The 26,580-nt window shown below is 44.8% G+C and overlaps 1 protein-coding gene across 1 annotated transcript in view; it reads right to left on the bottom strand.

Annotated features, from left to right (window-relative positions):
- KIAA1549L (KIAA1549 like) overlaps positions 1 to 26,580 on the bottom strand; it is a 1,247,838-nt gene that overhangs the window by 58,347 nt on the left and 1,162,911 nt on the right. Inside the window, 1 exon segment of the mRNA XM_075325616.1 lies at positions 14,156 to 14,253. Within this exon segment, the coding sequence (XP_075181731.1) occupies positions 14,156 to 14,253 (98 nt within the window).

Below are 26,580 nucleotides of genomic sequence, written 5' to 3'. Positions count from 1 at the left end.
TAGCAATGGCCTTACAGCATGATCTTCAGCAGAATCTGGAAATTACGGAAGGGAACCCTATTAACCACTAGGTGGCAAAATATACGAGGAAAAGAAAAATATTGATCTGCAGCTGGTGGAGTCAATGAAAATGCAGAAAACCAATTTCACTATTACTGCAGTGATTTGCTGGCATCACACAACTAATGCAGATGTTCCCTGTTTAATGTGTGTGAGAATTTCTTTGACAAGTCATTGGGTGGTCATCAAAAATTATTGTCCCATGCTTACTTAGAATCACCCTCATTATAGATGCATACCTCCCAACTTTTCAAGAAAGGAAAGAGGGACAAAGTATGCGGCGCGCGCAGCGCGCCGTGGCAAATTTTGACCACGCCCCTAGCCACACCCATTTAGCAGTAGGGGTCATTCAGCAGATGCCCCGGACTGTTCATTCATATTTATAGCAGTCAGAATTTTTTTATATTTCTGTGTCACTATATAACATGTTGCTTATTTGTGCCTATCAATCCGTGTTCACACGTTGCATAAATTCTGTTTCTTTTTGTTTCTGTCTGCACCAAACTGCACAATAACAATCTTCTCTGTTTTTTCCATTTTTGCTGCATTTTTTCTACCTTTTCTCCATTATTTAATGCGTTTTTGGGTCACATGTGAATCTGCATTTTTAAGTGTTTTTATGTACAGAGAAGCTTTTTCCTGCATTTTTTTAAGCTCTACATAGAAACCTCCAGAGAAACCCCCCCCCCCCCCCCGAAAACCGCAGAATTCAGCGGCGTCTTTTCATGGAATCACATCCACTTTACTTGGACAGTTAAACACAGCAGAATAAATGTGCAAAGAAACAGCAGAAAAAAATGCAGCATTTACACTACATGTGAATATGGACTAATTGTCCAAGCAAAGTGGATGAGACGTCATGAAATCTCCGCCCCTGGTGCGTGGAAAAATGCCGCTGAACTGTACGGATTTGGTGTTTCTTTCTTTATAAGCTTCAGGATTCACATCAGCAACAAACATGTATCAAATAAGGGGGACAATGTATAAAAAATACCGCAAACACGCAATAATCAGAGAACATTGTTATTGCACTCGTGGCTCGGACACCTGCAGAAAAAATGCAGCATTTACGCTATGTGTGAACACGGCCTCAGTGATCCATTTTTATTACATTTTTTATGGGTTTTAATAAAGAAAAATAATAAATTGCGTCTTTTTTTCCCCGCCATTTACCGATCCCCATAAATAATCTGATCGCTGTGTTGTTCAGGTCATTACTATTACAGGGACACCAAATATGTCCATGTCATTTGCTGATTTGTAATGTTTATTATTTTATAAAAAAGTGCAATAAAATTACATTATTCTATTTTTTTTATTATTTTTAGTAACTTTATTAGAAGAAAAAAAAATCCTCTTTTCCTCTTCCTCTAGAATACAGGACATAGAGATGCTGCTCTGTACAATGTAGCTGTGTCCTGTGTAATCTGCTGTGTAAGAGGCTGCATTGTAGGTTCATTTATGTGAAATCCTCCCTCTGACATCATCAATCCTAGTGGCTCAACAGCTAGAGCAGCTAGGAAAGCTAGGAGGCTGCTGGACACAAGTTTTGAACGTTGCTGGTTTGAATCCAAGGTGGTGAAGATAAAAAAAAAATTGTATTTGTATTTTTTTCCTCATTTCTTTAAAGTAGTTTTATGGGAACAAATGAATCTGACTCTTTCACCAACATTGAGATACAGTATTTATCTATCTATCTCTATCTCTCCATCTATCTATCTATGATTCTATCTATCTATCTATTATTCTTTCTCTCTATCTATCTATCTATCTCTATCCCTCTGTCTATCTATGATTCTATCTATCTATCTAAGATTCTATCTATCTATGATTCTATCTATCTAACTATGATTCTATCTCTCTATCTATGATTCTATCTATGATTCTATCTATCTATGATTCTATCCCTCTATCTATCTATGATTCTATCTCTATCTATCTATTATCTGTCGTGTATCTATATATCCCTCTGTCATCCATCCCTCTATCATCCATCCCTATATCATCCATCCCTCTATCATCCATCCATACCACTATCATCCATCCATCAATCCCTCTATCCCTCCCTCTATCTCTCCATTCATCCCTCCATTCATCCCTCTATCCCTCCCTCTATCCCTCCCTCTATCCCTCCATTCATCCATCCATCCCTCCCTCTATCCCTCCATTCATCCATCTATCATCCATCCATCCCTCCCTTTATCCCTCCATTCATCCCTCCCTCTATCCCTCCATTCATCCCTCTATCCCTCCATTCATCCCTCCTTCTATCCCTCCATTCATCCCTCTATCATCCATCCATCCCTCCCTCCCTCTATCCCTCCATTCATCCCTCCATTCATCCCTCTATTATCCATCCATCCAGCCCTGCCTCTATCCCTCCATTCATCCCTCTATCCCTCCATTCATCCCTCCCTCTATCCCTCCATTCATCCCTCCATTCATCCCTCTATCATCCATCCCTCCCTCTATCCCTCCATTCATCCCTCCATTCATCCCTTTATCCCTCCATTCATCCCTCCATTCATCCCTCTATCCCTCCATTCATCCCTCCATTCATCCCTCTATCATCCATCCATCCCTCCCTCTATCCCTCCTTTCATCCCTCTATCCCTCCATTCATCCCTCCTTCTATCCCTCTATCATCCATCCATCCCTCCCTCTATCCCTCCATTCATCCCTCAATTCATCCCTCTATCATCCATCCATCCCTGCCTCTATCCCTCCATTCATCCCTCTATCCCTCCATTCATCCCTCCCTCTATCCCTCCATTCATCCCTCTATCATCCATGCATCCATCCCTCCCTCTATCCCTCCATTCATCCCTCCATTCATCCCTCTATCATCCATCCCTCCCTCTATCCCTCCATTCATCCCTCTATCATCCATCCATCCATCCCTCCCTCTATCTCTCCATTCATCCCTCCATTCATCCCTCCATTCATCCCTCTATCCCTCCATTCATCCCTCTATCATCCATCCATCCATCCCTCCCTCTATCCCTCCCTCTATCCCTCCATTCATCCCTCCATTCATCCCTCTATCATCCATCCATCCCTCCCTCTATCCCTCCCTCTATCCCTCCATTCATCCATCCATCCCTCCCTCTATCCCTCCATTCATCCCTCTATCCCTCCATTCATCCCTCCTTCTATCCCTCCATTCATCCCTCTATCATCCATCCATCCCTCCCTCTATCCCTCCATTCATCCCTCCATTCATCCCTCCTTCTATCCCTCCATTCATCCCTCCCTCTAGCCCTCCATTCATCCCTCTATCATCCATCCATCCCTCCCTCCCTCTATCCCTCCTTTCATCCCTCTATCCCTCCATTCATCCCTCCCTCTATCCCTCCTTTCATCCCTCTATCCCTCCATTCATCCCTCCTTCTATCCCTCCATTCATCCCTCTATCATCCATCCATCCCTCCCTCTATCCCTCCATTCATCCCTCCATTCATCCCTCTATCATCCATCCATCCCTCCCTCTATCCCTCCATTCATCCATCCCTCCATCCATCTTTGCAGCTGAATAATCTGCTACTGGTGTTTCACCTGCAGTATAGAGGTCAAGATAACAAAATCTTCCTATTGGTTTCAATAGAGGCAGTAGCCCAGTGGTAAAGCTGCTGCCTTTGAAACAATGAACTCACAGTTCAACAAGTTCAAGTCCCGGCTGCCCTGAAAATCCAGAGCTGATGATAATTTAATTTAATTTATTCACTCCACTGAGGGGAGGAGCCGGGACATCAGCTGTGAGCCATGGGAGTGCGGGACAGACCTGATAAATCGTGGCAGTCCCGCAGAATCTGGGACGGTTGGGAGGTATGTAGATGTAAGGGCTCTTCTCCACTGGCGTGTAAAAAATCACAGCGATACTCGGCTCAAAATGTGAGTTGAGTATCCTGAGTGTGATCTGCGTACGGTGTGTTTTTTTTTTTCCTCACATAGCATCCGTATGACATGTGAGCGTCATGCAAGTGCTATGTGAGTTTTTAGGTAAGCAGAGTCAGACAGGTTACGGGAGAAATCTCCTGTAAAACCAGTCCTGGCCGCGGTTACCTGCACTGAGCTCCGGAGCTGTTACCTGAGCTCCAGAGATCTGCCTGGTCTGTTTGCAGCTGTGCTGACCTGAACAGCAATCGCCGGGGAATCAATCACTCGGCGCTCGCTGTTCAGGCTGCACTCTGGAGCTCAGGTGACAGCTCCGGAGTTCAGTGCATGTAACCGTGGCCAGGACTGGTTTTACAGGAGATTTCTCCGGTAGCCAGTCTGACGCAGTATGCAAGTGTCAGGATCCGTGTGACATGCGCATGCCACCCGGATTCTGACTTTTTTCTCACCCCAGAGGATTGCATGTGGGTGAGAGAGCTGAGAATTGCATCAAATCGCAGCATGCTGTGATTTCAAGGAGAGCCTGTGTAGAGTCTGAAAAAAACGGGGAAATGGAGACTGCATCATATGAAACCCTTTGACAGATTGCAATCCGTTTTTCCATGCGATGGGATTTGGAGAAAAAAAACGCCAGTGGAGAAGAGCCCTCAATAGATGTATCTTCTCTAGGATCAAGCAAGAGGCTGCATAATTACACCATCATAAACACGCAAGAAAACCCTAATGGGAAATACACCAGGTGCTGTGGAGCTGTTATATCTAGAAGGTGGTTCTAGAAGAGTCCAGTGAGTCCAGGCTCTGACCATAATATTGTATATTAGGACAGGTGACTTTGGGTCAGTCAATCCCCTTCTAGGTCTTCAGAGTTGATTTCACCTATGTTAGGAGATATCCTTAGCAGAGGTAGACAATCTTCTAATGTGAGCTCCCTGCCATCCCCATAGATATTATTGGGTGATGCAAGATGTAAACATATAGCAGGATAAGGCACAGTCACAGTGTAAGGCCCCTTTCACACGTCAGTGATTCTGGTACGTTTGTGCTTTTTTTTAAACGTACCAGAATCACTGACATACGCAGACCCATTATAATGAATGGGTCTGCTCACACATCAGTGATTTTTCACTGCACGTGTCTCCGTGCGGCGTACCCGCGTGTCCGTATTTGCCGCACGGAGACATGTCCATTTTTTTTGGCATCACTGATGTCCCACGGACCACGCAGTGGTGTGGTCTGTGAAACACGTGCCAGAAAAAAACGTGCTTTTAAAATAAAAATCTTTTTTACTCACCCGGCTCCAGCGATGTCCTCTGCAGCCCGTGCAGCCTGCTGCTTCTGAGCCGGCTCATTACTGTCGCGCATATCCATGATGCACGACACAGCGGACCCGGAAGCAGCTGCTGCGGGGGACAGCGCCGGCCGGATGCTGCACCGCGGGAGCGATCAGCACCATGGAGAGCGGGAGCGCGTACAGGTGAGTTAATCTCTAAGTGCAATCACGGGTCACGGAAAACGGAGCCCGGATTGCACTTAGACAACCCACGTGTGCCGTAATTCACGGCACACGGAGGGACATGTGCGTGTTTTACACGCCAGTGAAAAACGTCAGTGTTTTTCACTGACGTGTGAAACGGGCCTAAGAGATGTTGAGGTACACTTGTAGGTTTCCACACCATATGTCCAGAGAATTAGAAACAAGGCACTCTCAAATGGTGATACAAATTAAGAATTTATTCAATAAGTCTTAAAGCAACATGTGACTTTTCGGCCAGGTGGCCTTCATCAGAACACTTGTTATTAAGACTGTCAGGGTAGTGGTAAAGGCAGTGGTATCCACCTCCATGCAGCATAGTGGTGGATACCACTGCCTTTACCACTACCCTGACAGTAAAAGATATAACCATATAAAATATAACCTTTAATATTAATATAAGGTAAAAACAACACCAAAAGCAAAAGCAATATCCTCTTACGGTAGATAATCAAAGGGACATGTAATCCATGATAGGTAATATACCAAAAAAGGGGGCACAGGGCAGGGAAAAAGCTGACCCTAATGGGCCCTAAAGCCTATCCCTATTCTAGCAATGGAGGGTATTACGCCTAAGGGTTGTGGTGCCCCTATTCACCGACAGGAAACCCTAATAGTATAGTGTAGAGTGCACAGTTATGGCCAAAAATTTTGAGAATGACACCAAAATTATATTTTCACATGATCTGTTGCCCTCTGGTTTTTAATTGTGTTTGTCTGATGTTTACATCACATACAGAAATATAATTGCAATCATATTATGAGTACCAAAAGGTTATATTGACAGTTAGAATGAGTTAATGCAGCAAGTCAATATTTGCAGTGTTGAGTTGACCCTTCTTCTCCAGAACCTCTGCAATTCTCCCCGGCATGCTCTCAATCAACTTCTGGACCAAATCCTGACTGATAGCTGTCCATTCTTGCATAAGCAATGCTTGCATTTTGCCAGAATTTGTTGGTTTTTGTTTGTCCACCCGTCTCTTGATGATTGCCCACAGGTTCTCAGTGGGATTAAGATCTGGGGAGTTTCCAGGCCATGGACCCAAAATCTCTGTTTTGGTTACATGAGCCATTTAGTGATCACCTTTGGTTTATGGCAAGGTGCTCCATCAAGCTGGAAAAGGCATTGTTGGGCGCCAAACTGCTCTTGGACAGTTGGAAGTTGCTCTTAGAGGACATTCTGGTACCATTCTTTATTCATGGCTGTGTTTTTAGGCAAGACTGTGAGTGAGCCGATTCCCTTGGCTGAGAAGCAACCCCACACATGAATCGTTTCAGGATGCTTAACAGTTGGCATGAGACAAGACTGCTGGTAGCGCTCACCTCTTATTCTCCTAATAAGCTGTTTTCCAGATGTCCCAAACAACCGAAAAGGGGATTCATCTGAGAAAATGACTTTATCCCAGTCCTCAGCAGTCCACTCCCTGTACCTTTTGCAGAATATCCGTCGGTCCCTGATGTTTTTTCTGGAGAGAAGTGGCTTCTTTGCTGCCCTCCTTGAAACCAGGCCTTGCTCAAAGAGTCTCCACCTCACAGTGCGTGCAGAAGCACTCACTCCAGCCTGCTGCCATTGCTGAGCTAGCTCAGCACTGCTGGTAGTCCAATCCCGCAGCTGAAACCGTTTTAAGATACGGTCCTGGCATTTTCTGGTCCTTCTTGGGCGCCCTGGAGCCTTTTTGGCAACAATGGAAGCTCTCTCCTTGAAGTTCTTGATGATGCGATAGATTGTTGACTGAGGTGCAATCTTTGTAGCTGCGATACTCTTCCCTGTTAGGCCATTTTTGTGCAGAGCAATGATGGCTGCACGTGCTTCTTTAGAGATAACCATGGTTAACTGAAGAGAAACAATGATACCAAGCACCAGCCTCCTTTTAAAGTGTCCAGTGGTGTCATTCTTACTTAATAATGACTGATTGATCGCCAGCCTTGTCCTCATCAACACCCACACCTGTGTTAATGGAACAATCACTAAAACAATGTTAGCTGCTCCTTTTAAGGCAGGAATGCAATGATGGTGAAATGTGTTTTGGGGGTTAAAGTTCATTTTCTTAGCCAATATTGACTTTGCAAGTAATTGCTGTTAAGCTGATCACTCATTATGACATTCTGGAGTATATGCAAATTGCCATTAGAAAACCTTAAGCAGTAGACTTTGTAAAAATGAATATTTGTAGCATTCTCAAAACTTTTGGCCATGACTGTACTAGGGACTAACAGTGCACCACAAAACAAAATTGAGAAAATATTAAAACCTGATATGTAAATTACACCATAGATAATCAATTGTGACTCATCTGGTTAGAATATCCATCAGTCAGGGTCCTCAGTGGGAAAAAGGTTGTCCCAATAAGTTTTCCCCTGTGAGGTACCCTGTCAGGTATTTTCCTCAAGCACCCTGACTCTGGCTGCGCCTGGCAAGTGACTTCCGTCATCCCAGCCTATTGGTTTGACTGTCCCCTGATGAACCCTGTGTACCTGTAGGGGAAAACGCGTCAGGACAACCTTTTTCCCCACTGAGGACCCTGACTGATGGATCTTCTAACCACTAATGAGTCACAATTGATTATCTATGGTGTAATTTACCTATCAGGTTTTAATATTTTCTCACTTTTGTTTTGTTGTGCACGGTTAGTATAGTGTAGCATGTACTAGGGACTATTAGGGTTTCCCATCGGTGAATAGGGGCGCAACAACCCTAGGGCATCATACCCTTCATTGCTAGGTAGGGACAAGCTTAAGGCTAGGATCACACTTTGCGTTTTTACCTGCGTTTTAGGTGTTTTTTAGGTCCGTTTTGGGAAGCGCCTTTTTCTTGCCATAAGGCATGCATTTTGATTTACCAGCAAAGTCTATGGAAAAATTGGATTTTCCGACCCCACTTTGCGTTTCTAAACGCTGCGTTTAATTTGCATATTTTGTGGCAAAAACCATGAGTTCAAAGAAGTAACATGTCAGTTGTTTTTGCCATTTTCAGTGCGTTTTGCTAACATTGGAGTCAATGAAAAGGCCCTCCCCTTTAGAGCGTTTAGCGTGGGGGGACTCATGGGTTCGCGTCGCCTGACACGTTAATGCTTGTTTTTTAATGGTTTTGTATTTATTAATTTATACATTAGTTGTGGTTGGTATGGTCTGTTCTGCACTATTTCTTCCCCCCCGCTTTTGTTATGTTTTATGGTACTTACCTTCTAGGTGCTTCTGTAGTCAGTCATCTGACTGGGCAGATTTGAGCAACAGATACAGGATTGGCTGTTGGCTTTTGGAGGGAAAAGTGAATTATATATAGACTGTCATCTGGTGTCAGGTGTCAGTTCTGACAGGAAGCGGATTCAAGCAGCTCCGCGCCCGCCCCCCCTTTAGGTTTAAGTCGCGGTTTTATTAGTTGGGTAGTCGCCCAGCTAAGCCTGGGTGGACAGTGTTTTTTCTGAGATATTGTAAGATTAATTATTTATGCAAGAGGTTATTTTTTGGTCTAATTTATTTAATGGTTAAAATTATTATTTAATGGTTAAATTATTATGTAACTCATTAATAAACAGCGCGGCCTTTATTCACCAAGATATGTTTTTTGTGTTTTTATTGTTAAGTTATATTTAGCTGTATAAGGGGTGTCTATGGCGTTTGCGATCCCATGAGAAATGGCAAAAACCAAGATTCCTTCAAATTCCTGCGTTTTACCTGCTTTTTCAGTGCAGAAAGCACGCGTTTTGGACTACCAAAACGCATGCTTTTTGATCAATAAAATAATGATTTCATAAGTCCCTTTACACACACACATAGTCCGACAATTTAAATTAAGGAAAATAATACTTTATTGCAATTTTTCCATAAAATATCATATTACCGCAATAATTTAATGAACATAATTTAATTTCATGATTTTTTCTATGATTATAGATTTGATATTTTTTTTACCATTTTTTCTAAGATTTTAACTATTTAAACTTTATTAAGCAGTGTCTTTATGTTCAAAACGCAACTATCAGAACGCAGGTGGAAACGCAGAAAAAAAGCGCTGAAATCGCAACAAATACGCGGCAAAAACGCATGCGTTTTCAGCGCTAAATTTCAGAAAAAGGCAACTTTGGCCAAATCAATTAAGCCCAAAACGTGCGTTCTAAACTGCAAGTAGGTGAACGCAAAGTGCGTTCCTAGCTTTAGGGTCCATTATGGTCAGCTTTTTCCCTGCCCTGTGCCCCCTTTTTTGGTATATTACCTATCATGGATTACATGTCCCTTTGATTATCTACCCTACACTATAAGAGCATATTGCTTTTGCTTTTGGTGTTGCTTTTACCTTATATTAATATTAAAGGTTATATTTTATATGGGGTTTGTTCTTTTTGGTTATACTCAGTGTTACAATGCCACTTTGGGAACACTGCATGATATAGCAAGTGAAGGTCGTGGTACAGCTTACAGCTGCTGACAAGTGTTATATAACGATTTTCAAGGGTATACAGCTCTACCTGTACAAAATAATATGCCATATGCAAATGTTGCTGCCCAAAATAAGTGCTTTGTGTAGAACTAATAATAATCTATATGTACTGACCTAGGAAATACAGCATAAAGAAGAATGCAGTGGGAAAGTATCAGACACAACTATACAAAAAATAGAGTTTCAAAAGAATTATCCCTTAACTAGAAGGTGGCCCGATTCTAACGCATCGGGTATTCTAGAATTTATTGTGTAGTTAATGTATGATTTTTGTTATATATATAGATGTTGTTGTGTGTAGTTGCCAAGTATTTGTGTAGTGCGCTGTAAATGTTCTGGGTGTTGTCTGGGTGGGGGGTTGTGAGAGTGGTGTTGTTTGTGTGTTGCGTTGTGTGTTGCATTGTTTGTGGAGCGCTGTGTGTCTGTAGCGTTGTGTGTGTGTGGTGCTGTGTGTGTTGCGTGGTTTGTGTGGGTGTGTGTGTGTGTGGGGTGCGTGTGTTTGTTTTGGGGGAGGTATGATTTGTGCAATGTGTGTGTTGCGCGGTATGTGCATATATTTGTGTTTGCCGCGGTGTTTGTGTGTTGTGTGTGTGCAGCATTGTATGTGTGTGTGTGGGTGTCTGTGTAGGGCGGTGTTTGTGGTTCCCAGTGTGTGTGTGGTATGTTGTGCGGTGCGTGTGTGGCAGTTTGTGTGTGTTTTGGGGGGAGGTGTGCACCCCCCATCGTGCTCCTTCCCCCATGCTGCGCATCCCCCATGCTGCGCACCCCCATCGTGCTCCATCCCCCATGCTGCACACCCCCCATCGTGTTTCATCCCCCCATTCTGGGCACCCCCCATCGTCGTCCACCCCCCATGCTGCACCCCCCATCGTGCTCCATCCCCATGCTGCACCCCCCATCGTGCTCCATTCCCCATGCTGCACTCCCCATCGTGCTCCATCCCCCATACTGTGCACCCCCCATCGTGCTCTATCCCCCATGCTGCGCACCCCCCATCGTGTTTCATCCCCCCATTCTGGGCATCCCCCATCGTGCTCCATCCCCCATGCTGCGAACCCCTCAGAGAGGAGTATAATAGGAGGATTATAATAGGAGGAGTATAATGGGAGGAGTAGTCCTGGGGAAAGAGGAGTATAATGGGAGGAGTTGTTCTGGGGGGAGGTGTACAGGTGCCCAATGTGTGTGGGGGTGTGGCCGAGCGGGCATAGTGTGAGGGGGCGTGGCCTAGCAGGCATAGTGTGAGGGGGCGTGGCCTAGCGGGCATAGTGTGAGGGGCCGTGGCCTAGCGGGCATAGTGTGAGGGGGCGTGGCCTAGCGGGCATAGTGTGAAGGGGGCGTGGCCTAGTGGGCGTCACATGCGGGGGCGTGGCCTAGTGGGCATCATGTGCGGGGGCGTGGCCTAGCGGGCAGCGCATGCAGGGGCTTGGCCTAGCGGGTAGCGCATGCGGGGGGCGTGGCCTAGCGGGCATCGCGTGCGGGGACGTGGCCTAGGGGGCATCGTGTGCGGGGGGCAGGCCTGGCCAAACGGTTAATCCATGCGGGGGTGGGGCCAGGCCGAGCCGAGCGGCCAATCCGTGTGGAGGGGCGGGGCCAGGCCGAGCCCAGCAGCCAATCTGATGGTTGTCACTGTAAGGACACAATGTCACTGTAACGACACAATTTTGGTTTTGGAGCAAGACAGACAGACAGACAGACAGAATAAGGCAATTATATATATTTATACAGATACCCAAAGTAACCAAAACAAATCAGTGCTTAAATGTTGAAGTATCATAATAAGTCCTGACATGCACTAATGAGCGACTTGTAGATGAGTGTTTGTGTTACCATAATTATGTTATCAATCAACATTTACTACAAATTATGACAACATACAGTTAGGTCCAGAAATATTTGGACAGTGACACAAGTTTTGTTATTTTAGCTGTTTACAAAAACATGTTCAGAAATACAATTATATATATATAATATGGGATGAAAGTGCACACTCCCAGCTGCAATATGAGAGTTTTCACATCCAAATCGGAGAAAGGGTTTAGGAATCATAGCTCTGTAATGCATAGCCTCCTCTTTTTCAAGGGACCAAAAGTAATTGGACAAGGGACTCTAAGGGTTGCAATTAACTCTGAAGGCGTGTCCCTCGTTAACCTGTAATCAATGAAGTAGTTAAAAGGTCTGGGGTTGATTACAGGTGTGTGGTTTTGCATTTGGAAGCTGTTGCTGTGACCAGACAACATGCGGTCTAAGGAACTCTCAATTGAGGTGAAGCAGAACATCCTGAGGCTGAAAAAAAAAAGAAAAAATCCATCAGAGAGATAGCAGACATGCTTGGAGTAGCAAAATCAACAGTCGGGTACATTCTGAGAAAAAAATAATTGACTGGTGAGCTTGGGAACTCAAAAAGGCCTGGGCGTCCACGGATGACAACAGTGGTGGATGATCGCCGCATACTTTTTTTTGGTGAAGAAGAACCCGTTCACAACATCAACTGAAGTCCAGAACACTCTCAGTGAAGTAGGTGTATCTGTCTCTAAGTCAACAGTAAAGAGAAGACTCCATGAAAGTAAATACAAAGGGTTCACATCTAGATGCAAACCATTCATCAATTCCAAAAATAGACAGGCCAGAGTTAAATTTGCTGAAAAACACCTCATGAAGCCAGCTCAGTTCTGGAAAAGTATTCTATGGACAGATGAGACAAAGATCAACCTGTACCAGAATGATGACAAGAAAAAAGTTTGGAGAAGAAAGGGAACGGCACATGATCCAAGGCACACCACATCCTCTGTAAAACATGGTGGAGGCAACGTGATGGCATGGGCATGCATGGCTTTCAATGGCACTGGGTCACTTGTGTTTATTGATGACATAACAGCAGACAAGAGTAGCCGGATGAATTCTGAAGTTTTTGGGATATACTTTCAGCCCAGATTCAGCCAAATGCCGCAAAGTTGATCAGACGGCGCTTCATAGTACAGATGGACAATGACCCCAAGCATACAGCCAAAGCTACCCAGGAGTTCATGAGTGCAAAAAAGTGGAACATTCTGCAATGGCCAAGTCAATCACCAGATCTTAACCCAATTGAGCATGCATTTCACTTGCTCAAATCCAGACTTAAGACGGAAAGACCCACAAACAAGCAAGACCTGAAGGCTGCGGCTGTAAAGGCCTGGCAAAGCATTAAGAAGGAGGAAACCCAGCGTTTGGTGATGTCCATGGGTTCCAGACTTAAGGCAGTGATTGCCTCCAAAGGATTCGCAACAAAATATTGAAAATAAAAATATTTTGTTTGGGTTTGGTTTATTTGTCCAATTACTTTTGACCTCCTAAAATGTGGAGTGTTTGTAAAGAAATGTGTACAATTCCTACAATTTCTATCAGATATTTTTTTCAAACCTTCAAATTAAACGTTACAATCTGCACTTGAATTCTGTTGTAGAGATTTCATTTCAAATCCAATGTGGTGGCATGCAAAACTTGTGTCACTGTCCAAATATTTCTGGACCTAACTGTATTTATTTTAGTGCAGTTATACAAGGGGTACTTCACTTTTAAAGGTTAATATTGGAAAGCTAACCCATTTTACAGAAAGCTTTCTGCATTGCACATGGTTTTACAAGATCTCTTCTTGTCATTCAATCTAAGCTTTTATTGTCTCCTGCTGGTCAAGTAGTGAGCACATAGGCTATAGCACAGTAAGTGGCACTTTAGGGCCAGGTTCACAGCAGGCTTTATCCAGTGGAACCGTCAGGCAATACGTCTGAAGCCCTGAAAAATGGGATTGGGGATATTTGGTCTGTCGGGGCTGATGCCTTTAATGAAACAGTCATGTGTGCTCAGTCGGACATTATTTTCGGTGGTATCCGCCTATTTGAGATGGTCACCAAAATGAAGCGGACTGTTGAAAATGATGTCCAACAAAGCAATATTAAAGTCGATGGCGCTGTTGGCAAACACTCCCCAATCCAATTCTCCAAGGCTTCAGACATAAGCCATGATGGAGCCATAGATGAGTGGATAATGTGAACATAGCCTAACTGCAATAACCCTTGCACCTGTGTATCCATCACATTTCCAAGACAGATTTCTAGCCATTGGCAACAAACAATGAAGAGTCCCATTAAATGGCAAGCCAGAGGTCTAATGTCTTTATTTTTTACAAACAAGAACATTTGCTTGTTGAGAAAGGAAACCACAAATTTACCAACACGACATAAAACGGGCTTTACCTCCTGAGAGAGGGAACAGCAATTGGACCGGTCCTGGGGGGAATCGGTGGTGGCGGAGAACGTATTACCATTTCAGGGAGTTGGGAAAATCGGTAATTCTGTTGGAGAAGAACAATATTCAGATGCAGCTTTGGTTGAAGGTAGATCTGTCACTGATGATCTACACAGCTTTACATTTTTTATCAAAGAAATAGACAACAGTTTTTTTCTGAGAATAACTTTTCCCTCCCGATCGACTTCTGACATGTAAAGGCCCCGTTACACGCAACGACGTATCTAACGATATATCGCCGGGGTTACGGATTCCGTGATGTACATCCGGCATCGTTAGCGACGTCGTTGCTTGTGACACCAACAAACGGCCGTTAACGATCAAAAATACTCACCTTATCGTTGATCGTTGACACGTCTTTCATTTTCATAAAATCGTTGATTGTTGAGGACGCAGGTTGTTTGTCGTTCCCGAGGCAGCACACATCGCTACGTGTGACACTGCGGGAACGACGAACTACAGCTTATCTGCGGCCGCCAGCAATGAGAAAGGAAGGAGGTGGGTGGATGTTACGGCCACTCAACTCCGCCCCTCCGCTTTTATTGGGTGGCCGCTTAGTGACGCTGCTGTAATGCCGCACGAACCACCCCCTTGGAAAGGAGGCGGTTCGCTGGCAACAGCGACGTCGCTAGGCAGGTAAGTCCGTGTGACGACTCCTAATGATTTTGTGCGCCACGGGCAGCGATTTGCCCGTGATGCACAAACGACGGGGGCGGGTGCTTTCACCAGCGATATCGCTAGCGATGTCGCTGCGTGTAAAGCCCCCTTTAAAATAATAAATGACCCCTTTCCCCTGGTTTTTGTGGACAGGCTGCAGTGGTGATGTCACTACTACAGCACTCATGACCGCTGCAGTCAATCACTGAGCTCACTAGCCCTAATGTCATTTACTCCTGGAACTTATGTTTCAAGTTGACAGGATGTTGACAGCAACATTGCATTTTACATGGTCGGCAGCACTAGTTCTCAAAGCCTCATCACTGTTCATAAATGTTCCCAGCAGTGAGGACTGAGGAATAAGTGATCTACTTGGTGCTGGGTAATGGAACAAGAACCATTGTTGTTAACAGAAATTGTATATAATAATCACTACAAGGGTAATGGCTCCCCTGACACAGATGTAAAAAGGGGAGTGGGACTGACTACTGATGCATCTTTATAATCTGCAGCATCATTTTCACATTATGCGGCCGTGAAATGTATTACTGGGCTCTGAATGGTAAATAAAGCTGCAGGTATGTGAACTCTGCATCAGTGACTTGTACAAATCTGGAAAAGCATTCATTGTACAGATGAAACTAAGATCAACCTGTACTAGAATGATGGGAAGAAGATGGTATGGAGAAGGTTTGGAACGCCCCATGGTCCAAAGAACACCACATCCTCTGGAAAACATGGTGGAGGCAGTGTGATGGCCGGGCATGCTTGGCTTCCAGTGGCCCTGGGTCCCTAGTGTTTATTGATGATGTGACTGAAGAAACAAGAATTCTGATGTTTACATGGCCATACTTTCTACTCAGATTGAACCAAAAGCAGCAAGGTTAATTGGATGGAGCTCCACAGATAAACAATGACCCAAAATACACTGCAAAAGCAAACAGGAGATTTTTTTTATTTTTTTTTTTAAGGCAAAGAAGTAGTATGTCACATGCTTAAGAAAAAACAAGACCCATGAACAAGCATCAACTTAAGTCACATGCAGAGAATGCCCGGCAAAGCATCACAAAGGAGTATACCCAACATTTGGTGATGTCCATGGCTTAAAGACATTAGGCAGTCATTGCCTGCAAAGGATTCTCTACGAAATACTAAAAATGAACATTTTATTTATAGTAAAGTTACTTTGTCCATTACGATCAATCCCCTGAAAAGAGGAGGCTTTGTGGAAAAACGTCTGCAATTCCTAAACGTTGCACAGGATACTTTTGTTAAACCCCTTTGATTAAACCTGTACATCTACACTTCAATTTCATCTCAGTTGTTTCGTGTTAAATAAAAAATAGCAGCCTTCAGAGCTGAAATCACAGAGATTCACTCACTGTCCAAATATTTCTGTACCTAATTGTGAGTACCTAGGTCACAGCATCTGGCAATGTAGATTATATGCAAGAATAGAGCAGTCTGGGCACTTTCTGTAACATATCCAGACAAGATCACGGAAACTGTTCTTGTTTCTCGTGCTCTGGGCTATCAGTCGCTCGTCACCCCATTCTGACAGTTTGTAACTCTCACGGTATCTCCACAATGATCTTATTCTGTCATCATCCATTTATTCTCTTTCCCTAAATAATTCCTTTCGTGTGTTGTTGAATAAACAAGTTTGATAACATATATATTTCATCTATATGTACTATATACATTTATATCTCAGCCCAGCTTGCAATTTAGAGGGAACAAATAGGTGCCAATTAACCAGTTCAAGCCAGGGCCATTTACCCCCAAACTTGACCAGGCACACTTTTAGGTTTCTCTATACATGCAGTTTATCGATTTTTATTTTTTCTCTCATTCAGTTATTCAAGTAATAGTAATTTTTGTATCTTTTTTTGTGACCCATAGGGCCTGATTTGTATGTCACTGTCATATTCTATTTTCTTATAATCACCACAAAGAACCACTAAAAGACCTTTTAAAACACGTTCCCCATTCTGTAACAAATATTTTTATATATCAGGCACATTATTTTTTGTTTTGTTCATTTTTGTATTTTTTACCCACTAATTTGTAATTATTTATTAATTTGTTAATTTACAGGTATATATTTTTATATGGTATATATATATATTTTTTTTATATATATATATATTAAGGTCATAAAAGACTTTGGGAGGAAGGTACTTCAATTTTTAGATATTTTTATTTTCATATTATATCCCCTGTAAAGTGAATGGTATATTAGAGCCAGTTACAGGGAAATGCAGCCTCCTGGCTGCATAGCAGAGCTGTCTGGGTCTCTTATTACCCAGAAGTTCCTGCTCCCTCTCTACATATAGCCTATATTTTATCTAAAAAATATGGTATATGTGAAGCCCCACAGGTGTTGTGTCGGTGCATTACCTTCAGGGACTCCACGTGGAGGAACAGTCTGGTCACAGGTAGGGAATCTTCTCTTTTGGATTTTCGTGACGCCACTCTCGGTATTGCGGTCAGGGTGACTGCCACTGCAGATTAAGGGGTGCCTGGGGCTGATGGTGGGTGCAGTCAGTTGTAGTGGCCTCCCGAGAGTGAGGCAGGCCCCAGGGCCCTGTGTAAGTGTGTGGAACCACAAGGCGCAGAATGACTCAAACACAGCCCAGGGTCTGCAGTGTTTCAGGGTTTTTACTCACAGTTGATGGCAGGGTGAGTAACCCGGGCGTAGCTGGGATGAACCAGGCTGGAACCAAGTATCCTTTCAGCTGGCTGATGAGGGTGACTACAAACTCACCTTCCTTAGCCCTGTGTGTTTTGTGGTGACCCCTACTTGAAGCCTTGCTGGGGTCGCCCTGGGAAGTTGCTGATGCCTCTCTCCCCTTGTTTTTGGCCCGTTTTGAATCCTCTCTTTGCTACGTGGCTGCAGACTCTGTGGTGGTAGTATGGTGTGGGTCTGAAGTGCAGGTTTGGCAGAAGAAAGGTGAATCTATCTCTGCACTGGGACCTGTTACCCTTGCGAGCCTGGTACCTCCCTGGCAGTCCCCTTACTCTACCACTCCGTTGCTCTCTCTAGCCTTGGGTGGATTTCGGGTGGCACTACCAGGTGACCAATCTCCCCCATCGGTAGTCACTGCGCGTACGTTGTCAGATTGTGACAGACTCCAGGGTCTGCTGCATGCGACTGCTCTCCCTGAGCTGCACTCACTAACTGGATCACTACTTCCTCCTCTCCTGTTCTTGCCTACGAAATATAGCAACCAGGCTCTCTACCACACCCCTTGAGTGGACATGGAGGCCATGCCCCCTCCTGGATTCCCCAGGGGTCCTCCCAAAGGTAGATGTGTGAGAACTGATTACTATGCGTCTGTGTAGTCACATCTCGGTCAGCCTTCCGAATCACCTGTATTGTACTGCCCCTGTGGCACTCCTGAGGCTTCCGTCGCCACAGGAACATTGCACCACAGCCAGAGGTGTGATGTCCCATCTTGGGTAAGGACAGGAGTAAACGCCGGTTGACAGGCAAATTCACACTACACCCATTGTTAGGCATATTTAGGGACCGGGGATAGTGGCAGCTACCCCCATGCTGCATGCTGGGGGGCCGTAAGACCCATCTCTTCTCCCTTAGGGTGGGGCCTAGCAACAGGGAAGGTGGGAGGAGCCAACAGCAAGAAAGAGCAGAGACGGGAAGGTCAAGTCTAGTCTGTCAGTAGGAGCAGAGGAGAGAGTAGTTGGAGAGTGAAGTCAGAGAGTGAGGAGTTGGAGAGAGAGAGAAGTGACAGAGAGTGAAGCTTCCTGGTGGAGACCATGGGGCCCAGCTAGGCCCAGGTGACACCACAGACAGCAAGGAAAGGATTCCAGGGCCACTGAAAAGCTTTCAAGCTCGTGGCCTGTTCCACTAGAACATCGGGTGGAGGGATCAGGCTGCATCCAGGGACGGTCCCTAGAAACCAAGGAAAGAAAGACATTTCCAAAGTAAACACCGAAGGCCCAGGGTGGTTGCAAGCGCCCAGGGCCCCATCCCACCGTAGATCCCCTGGGAAGAGGGCAAGATTCCATCCAGGCAAGCCTTCTTGACCAGACCCTATGGTGGAGGCCGAGACAGGTTTATCCAGAGAGGTCAAGGCTTTGAAGACAGCCGAGGGAAGAGACACAACAAAAGAGTGCACCGGCATTTACTCCCAGAACTACCCGGGATCGGCGGAGGTCCCTGACGGTGAATTTCAGCAGTCCAAAGGCACCAGTATGCTGCAGCCCTGGAATTGTGAGTAAACATCTTGAAACTACACCCCCTGGTGTTCCCTCCTTTATTTCACCCTGCAAAGCACCATAGACTTTAATAAGCACCAACGGTTGCCCCGGGGTACCGCTCCTCCTGTGGGGAGCAGAACCATCCCAGCTGCTAATCCATCAGCCCCGGAGGTCTCATCCAGCAGCGGCGGCTCCTTAGTCGCAATCCACAGGTGGCGTCACGAAAATTCCACAAACTTTATTTTTAATTACCACCCCCACAACTGCCATATTAGTTAACCACGCCAGGGTTACGGAGTCGGGCATCGCCACCACTGACTACCCCCGGACTAGTTCGGCCCAACACCGGGTGTCCCAAAGCCCTGGGGTGGGCGAGTCACCTCCAGCATGGGTGCAGTACTCAGTGGTGCCTGACCAGGTCAGGGGCGCCACATATACATAAAGGGGACAAATATTTATTTTTATATTTAGGACAAGTCACAAATACAAGATCAGTAGAGGATGAATCCCTGGCATCTCTAACAATTTATTGTAGCTGGATGTAAACAACGTATATTGCAGAACACCACAGTTCTGAAGCTGTCTAGTGGTCACTGCTGAGAATTGTAGATCATCTCTGATTAAAGAATCTAAAAGCTGATGTGCAGTACCAAGACACAGTCACTAGACAGTGTACAGACCTTCTGTGTTCTGCTGCATGTACTGGTTATATTCAGAAACCACCGTAACTGATCGGTGTGGATGGCAGGTGTCGGACCCCCAATCTTATATTGATTGCCTATTTTAAGGACCGGTTATCAGTAGTGGGTAACCCCCATAAGCAGCTGCATTCACAATTCTGCTGGCTTAGTCTACATGCGCAAGCTGCATTTTTTTGTCGTGTTTTTGTCGCGTTTTTTGGTGCAGTTTTGTTGTCAGAACTTTCTGACGTTTGTCTTCCAGCAAGGTCTATGAGAAGTCAGATTTGCTGTGCGCATATTGCAGTTTATTTGTCAGTAGAGCTGAGCAGACTCTCAAAAAGCGGGACTGGCGGGTCCCTGCTAATTTTCTTAAAAAATCTGGATTCGGTCCGGATTCTGGTACTCATATAAGTCTATGATAACCAGAATCCGGGGATTAAAAATGTTGGTGGAAGGAAAAGGAGGATAAGAGCGTGTACAGTGTACTCACCCATGCTCCATGTCATGGCGGCAAGCTGCTTCCGGGTTGCACATTCATCCGGAGCTTCATGGGTCCAGATTGAGCAAGATGCTAGAATGTACGGGCTCCTTCCAGGTAAGACGTACAGTGCCTACAAGTATTATTCAACCCCCTGCAGATTTAGCTGGTTTGATAAGATGCAAATAAGTTAGAGCCTGCAAACTTCAAACAAGAGCAGGATTTATTAACAGATGCATAAATCTTACAAACCAACAAGTTATGTTGCTCAGTTAAATTTTAATACATTTTCAACATAAAAGTGTGGGTCAATTATTATTCAACCCCTAGGTTTAATATTTTGTGGAATAACCCTTGTTTGCAATTACAGTTAATAATCGTCTTTTATAAGACCTAATCAGGCTGGCACAGGTCTCTGGAGTTATCTTGGCCCGATCCTCCATGCAGATCTTCTCCAAGTTATCTAGGTTCTTTGGGAGTCTCATGTGGACTTTAATCTTGAGCTCCTTCCACAAGTTTTCAATTGGGTTAAGGTCAGGAGACTGACTAGGCCACTGCAACACCTTGATTTTTTCCCTCTTGAACCAGGCCTTGGTTTTCTTGGCTGTGTGCTTTGGGTCGTTGTCTTGTTGGAAGATGAAATGACGACCCATCTTAAGATCCTTGATGGAGAAGCGCAGGTTCTTGGCCAAAATCTCCAGGTAGGCCGTGCTATCCATCTTCCCATGGATGCGGATCAGATGGCCAGGCCCCTTGGCTGAGAAACAGCCCCACAGCATGATGCTGCCACCAAGATGCTTGACTGTAGGGATGTATTCTTGGGGTCGTATGCAGTGCTACCCAGTCTCCAAATGTCATGTGTGTGGTTGGCACCAAAGATCTCGATCTTGGTCTCATCAGACCAGAGAACCTTGAACCAGTCTGTCTCAGAGTCCTCCAAGTGATCATGAGCAAACTGTAGACAAGCCTTGACATGACGCTTTGAAAGTAAAGGTACCTTACGGTCTCGTCTGGAACGGAGACCATTGCGGTGGAGTACGTTACTTATAGTATTGACTGAAACCAATGTCCCCACTGCCATGAGATCTTCCCGGAGCTCCTTCCTTGTTGTCCTTGAGTTAGCCTTGACTCTTCAGACAAGCCTGGCCTCAGCACGGGTGGAAACTTTCAAAGGCTGTCCAGGCCGTGGAAGGCTAACAGTAGTTCCATAAGCCTTCCACTTCCAGATGATGCTCCCAACAGTGGAGACAGGTAGGTCCAACTCCTTGGAAAGGGTTTTGTACCCTTTGCCAGCCTTGTGACCCTCCACGATCTTGTCTCTGATGGCCTTGGAATGCTCCTTTGTCTTTCCCATGTTGACCAAGTATGAGTGCTGTTCACAAGTTTGGGGAGGGTCTTAATTAGTCAGAAAAGGCTGGAAAAAGAGATAATTAATCCAAACATGTGAAGCTCATTGTTCTTTGTGCCTGAAATACTTCTTAATACTTTAGAGGAACCAAACAGAATTCTTGTGGTTTGAGGGGTTGAATAATAAATGACCCTCTAAATAAACTTTTCACAATTTAAAAAAAAAATAAAAAAAGAAATAACATTCCTTTTTGCTGCAGTGCATTTCACACTTCCAGGCTGATCTACAGTCCAAATTTCACAATGCCAAGTTAATTCCGAATGTGTAAACCAGCTAAATCTGCAGGGGGTTGAATACTACTTGTAGGCACTGTAATTTGTCATGTGATAGGGGTGTGTGTTCAAAATGTAGCCCATGATGTGTCCTGCTCATCACAGCCTGAGCAGCCTGCTTCATGAAGCAGGCCGTTCAGGATGAGGTGCGCCTGTGACGTGAACTCCTCTGTTCAGCCTGAGCATCCTGCTTCATGAACCAGGCAGCCCAGGATGAGCCACGCCGGCGATGTTTCCTCCACTGCTCAGCTTGTGCCTCCCGATGGATGAATCGTGCATCGGGAGGCCCAGGATGAGCCGCTCCGGTGATGTTTCCATCTCTGCTCAGCCTGCGCCTCCTGATGCATGAATCGTGCACCAGGAGGCCCAGGATGAGCCGTGCCGGCGATGTTTCCCCCTCTGCTCAGCCTGCACCTCCCAGTGCATGAATCGTGCATCAGGAGGCCCAGGATGAGCCGTGGCGGCGATGACCCACAGACAGTCTGTGAGCTAAACCTTTAGAGAAAAAAAGAGTCTCTAACACATCAATTTATGCAGAAAATTTAAATATTATTTTATTATATAATTTTTTTATATAAACACCATAAAAAAAGGACATGATCAGTGTACATTCAAAGAAACCGGATAAAATGGTTGCTCCAAGCCTTGTATATGGCTGCAACAGACGAATAAAGGACAATACATGTCTGTTAACCTTATTCAAGAATGTTAAACTAGGTGAGAAAAATTGTCAACAATATTAATTGGCATATCTCAGTTCCTATGTGGTGTGTAGTAGACTTATCCATATACCATATTATCTTACTTAATTTGACAACTAGGAGTCTCTGCGCTTTCCCTGTCTGGCGGATAGTCAGCCAAGGAGTTTGCAGTACCCAACACTTGTACTACACATCCTCATATTGATATGGATACAGCAAACTTGTTTAAATGTTCTGTTTTATAACACCTTGTGGTGCAAAGTGATGAAAAAATGTGAGGAGAGGGTTAAATCACCAGTAACCCACAAAAAAATAGAACAGAGGGCACTCACCACTTGAAGGCAGAAATCTTGTATTTATTTTTTACATGGAGCAGGTATAAAAGGACGGAGGGGAGAGGGACCGACCACACACGGACTACAGCTGTTTCGCACCGGCAACTTTGACAAGGGACTTGATGTACCGCTTCTTAGTTCTCTTGTGAGGTGCACCACTCGTGGCAGGTCCACACAAGCAAACAAGTTTTCCCATCTATTGAGACAGGTGATACTTTCCATTAATTGCCGGCTGGATGCTGTGCCCGGTTTTTCCTTCTTCCTCTATTGAAATCACCAGTAACCGTGTGCACAGAGATCACAGAGAACTTCACATTGGCTATTACATTTCTCACATAATAATTATAGCATAGACAGGATTGTAATTACCCATATTGCAGTCCTCCAGGTTAAAGCATCAGTGCCCTGATGGGCATTTCGCACTGCGGCTTCGTCAGGGAGCAGATTTCTAGTGCTGCCACTGTACTTTAAATAGCCTTCTCTTAATTCCCCGGCCACTGATGAAGAGACACCAGCGCATGTGCAGTGCCGTCCCATGTCGCTCCGGCGTGTTGTTACTCTCCTGATTGCGCACGCATACTGGCACAATGATGTAAGCCAGTGGGCACGCGCGGCCGCCAGATAACGGAATCACTCAGGTGGACAAGGTAGAACACGGTGCACGCGCAGCTAGACCTCAGTGTTTATCCAGATTAATCCAGGTTAACCCATTCATTGTTCATGTGCAGCCACTTATGCTTAAAGCTATAACTTTTAGTCATACTATCTTATGAAACTATACTGATCATGCAAGTGTCGTTTTTATGGTGTTTTTTTAGATAAAAAAAATAACATAAAATATTTACATTTTCTGCATAAATTGATGCTCCAGAGACTCTTTTTTTTCTCTAAAGGTTTAATTCTGTCTTGGAGTCAGCATCCAGAATGTGTGCAACAGTCTGGAATTTGGTATTGATAATCTGTATTTGATCTGTGTTTTTCACAGCATCCAGCACAAAGGCAAAATGGACTATAAGGTACATGAGAAGACATGGAAGACAAAAGTGTTCAGTGATTCAAATCCGGAATTAGCAGAGGGTAGTAGGGACATTCAGAGAGAAACTATCAGAATGAGAGAGCTACTGCAGAGGAGAATTAAAATCTGGTGAAATAGGGTCTTCTTGGAGAAGTACCTTGAAAAGGGCTTGATCCCAAGGGGACTTGTTGAGGAGGACCTTTTTTATCAAATACTTAATTAACCTCTTGACAAGGGATTGTGGGAAATATGTCGATTTGCCTTACATAATTCAGGTTTCAGATCATATACATGACACAGATATAAAGATGGCCGCCATTTCCTGTTATCCACACCTTGCTTGGAATGCAAGGAATGTCCAGATGAAAGAAGACCACCATATAAGGGAAGACCCCTGGTCAAGCTAGAAGACCAACCCAAAGATCAGATGACATTACAGACCAAACCATCAGCATGGATCCACTAAATGACGTCCCTCCCATAGTCATGGTTTCATCCACTGGTCAGACCCGCCCATCAACAGCAACACGGATCTCCCCATTCGCTAGCCCATGAACTGTCCCACTAAATAGGCATTTCTGAACTTGTGTACGCCCCTAGCCTATATCAAGAGGACGCATGAGTCTCCTCAGTCTGTTCGGTGCCATTTCTAGTGACCAAGAAGAGACTTCATATCCAACTGTGTCTGGTGTGAATTCTTTTATGCATGCACTTGGCCTATACCAATTTGGCAAGGCAGTAGGCAACTAGTGATCTCTGGTTAAGAGTTCACCTTAACATTATTGTACATTAGGCTCCAATCGAAGTCTGTACCAATGGGGGCAAAGGCTTAGCATTGCTCGTATAGCGGGCAGCAAAAAGAAAAGAGTTGCAGCCAGGTATTGGAGACTGATGGGTTAGGAGTAGGGTCAGAAGGTTAATAAAGTATTTAGGGGGGACTGTTGAGGAGGACCTTTTTTATCAAATACTTAATTAACCTCTTGATAAGGGATTGTGGGAAATATGTCGATTTGCCTTACATAATTCAGGTTTCAGATCATATACATGACACAGATATAAAGATGGCCGCCATTTCCTGTTATCCACACCTTGCTTGGAATGCAAGTAATGTCCAGATGAAAGAAGACCACCATAAAAGGGAAGACCCCTGGTCAAGCTAGAAGACATCACAGACCAAACCATCAGCATGGATCCACTAAATGATGTCCCTCCCATCGTCATGGTTTCATCCACTGGTCATACCCGCCCATCAACAGCAACACGGATCTCCCCATTGGCTAGCCCATTAACTGTTCCACTAAATGGGCATATCTGAACTTGTGCACGCCCCTAGCCTATATCAAGAGGACGCATGAGTCTCCTCTGTCTGTTTATCTTTGGCTGCCATCTTTACTGTGACCAAGAAGAGACTTCATATCCGACTGTGTCTGGTGTGAATTCTTTTATGCATGCATTTGGCCCATATCAATTCGGCCAGGCAGTAGGCAGCTAGTGATCTCTGATTAAGAGTTCACCCTAACATTATTGGCGCCAACGTGGAGCCATCAGACGTCGACACCCGAAAACCCTTGGAATCGGCAATTGGAACGGCAGGACGAGCTCCACACCTTGAGAAAGGAGATTGATCGCCTCCTAACATTATTTTGCACGGTAAGTCTGCTGATTTTTATAATCTGTAGTCTTCCCTGTGTATTCTCGGGGTGTGTGGCACTGATTGCCTGACTGTGTCCGGTTTTCAGGGTCTCTGTACACGGCAGACGGGTCTCACGGCTGCTGGCCATATTAATTGCGGAAGAACCATCACGTGTTCAGTTGCCTGCTGCCTGTTTGTGTCAAGGGGAGATTGACTCGTGGTTAAAAGAGCAAGTGGGTTTGTGAGCAGTGTCTGGAAACAAAAAGGATATTGTCTGTCACATGGTTAATGGTGGTGCCTGGGATATGGTTTGTGGTTCTGTGAGGAAATACGTGGGACTGCTGGTACGTGGTAATCTTGGGGCCTAGCGCAGTGTAGCGTGAAGTGGCTGGTACGGATACCATTGGGGCATAGCGTTTAAGTTGCGTGGTGTGGCTGGTACGTGGTAATCTTGGGGCCTAACGCTGGACGTGAAGTGGCAGGTATGGATACCATTAGGGCTTAGCGCAAGCTTGGGTGATATAATTGGTATGAGGTGTCTTGGGGTCTAGAAAGAGCGCTGGACGTGAATCGGCTGGTACGGGCACCTTGTAGCCAGGGGTGACACCATTGGTGTCTTTGTGAATTACAGAACGCAGAAATCAGGCAGGAACTACATGACAGAGTAAGGAAGGATTTGGAAGTGTATGCTGCAAACCCTAGGTTTTCTTTAGTGTTTCAGTTGCGAGTCATCTCCCCATCTCTTTGTCTGTTTTTTATCTTGGTCTGCATAGAGAAAGATTGTTTGGTGTTGTTTATCTCAGGAGAGGATGGGAAAATTTATGAAGTTTTGTCGTATTGGTAATAAGTCAAATTCAGATGGCAAATTAGACCCATGCACATTAGTTGCAGCTCGTGAAGGGAAGAGTCATATAAAACAATGTACAAAACTCATGAAATTGTGCGGGATGCCAGCAGGAGGAAGATTGCA

Source organism: Anomaloglossus baeobatrachus, chromosome 10 (genome assembly GCF_048569485.1).
Source record: "Anomaloglossus baeobatrachus isolate aAnoBae1 chromosome 10, aAnoBae1.hap1, whole genome shotgun sequence".
Lineage (NCBI taxonomy): Eukaryota > Metazoa > Chordata > Amphibia > Anura > Aromobatidae > Anomaloglossus > Anomaloglossus baeobatrachus.
Note: the sequence above shows the minus strand (reverse complement) of the source record. Positions and strands in the feature narration are given on the sequence as shown.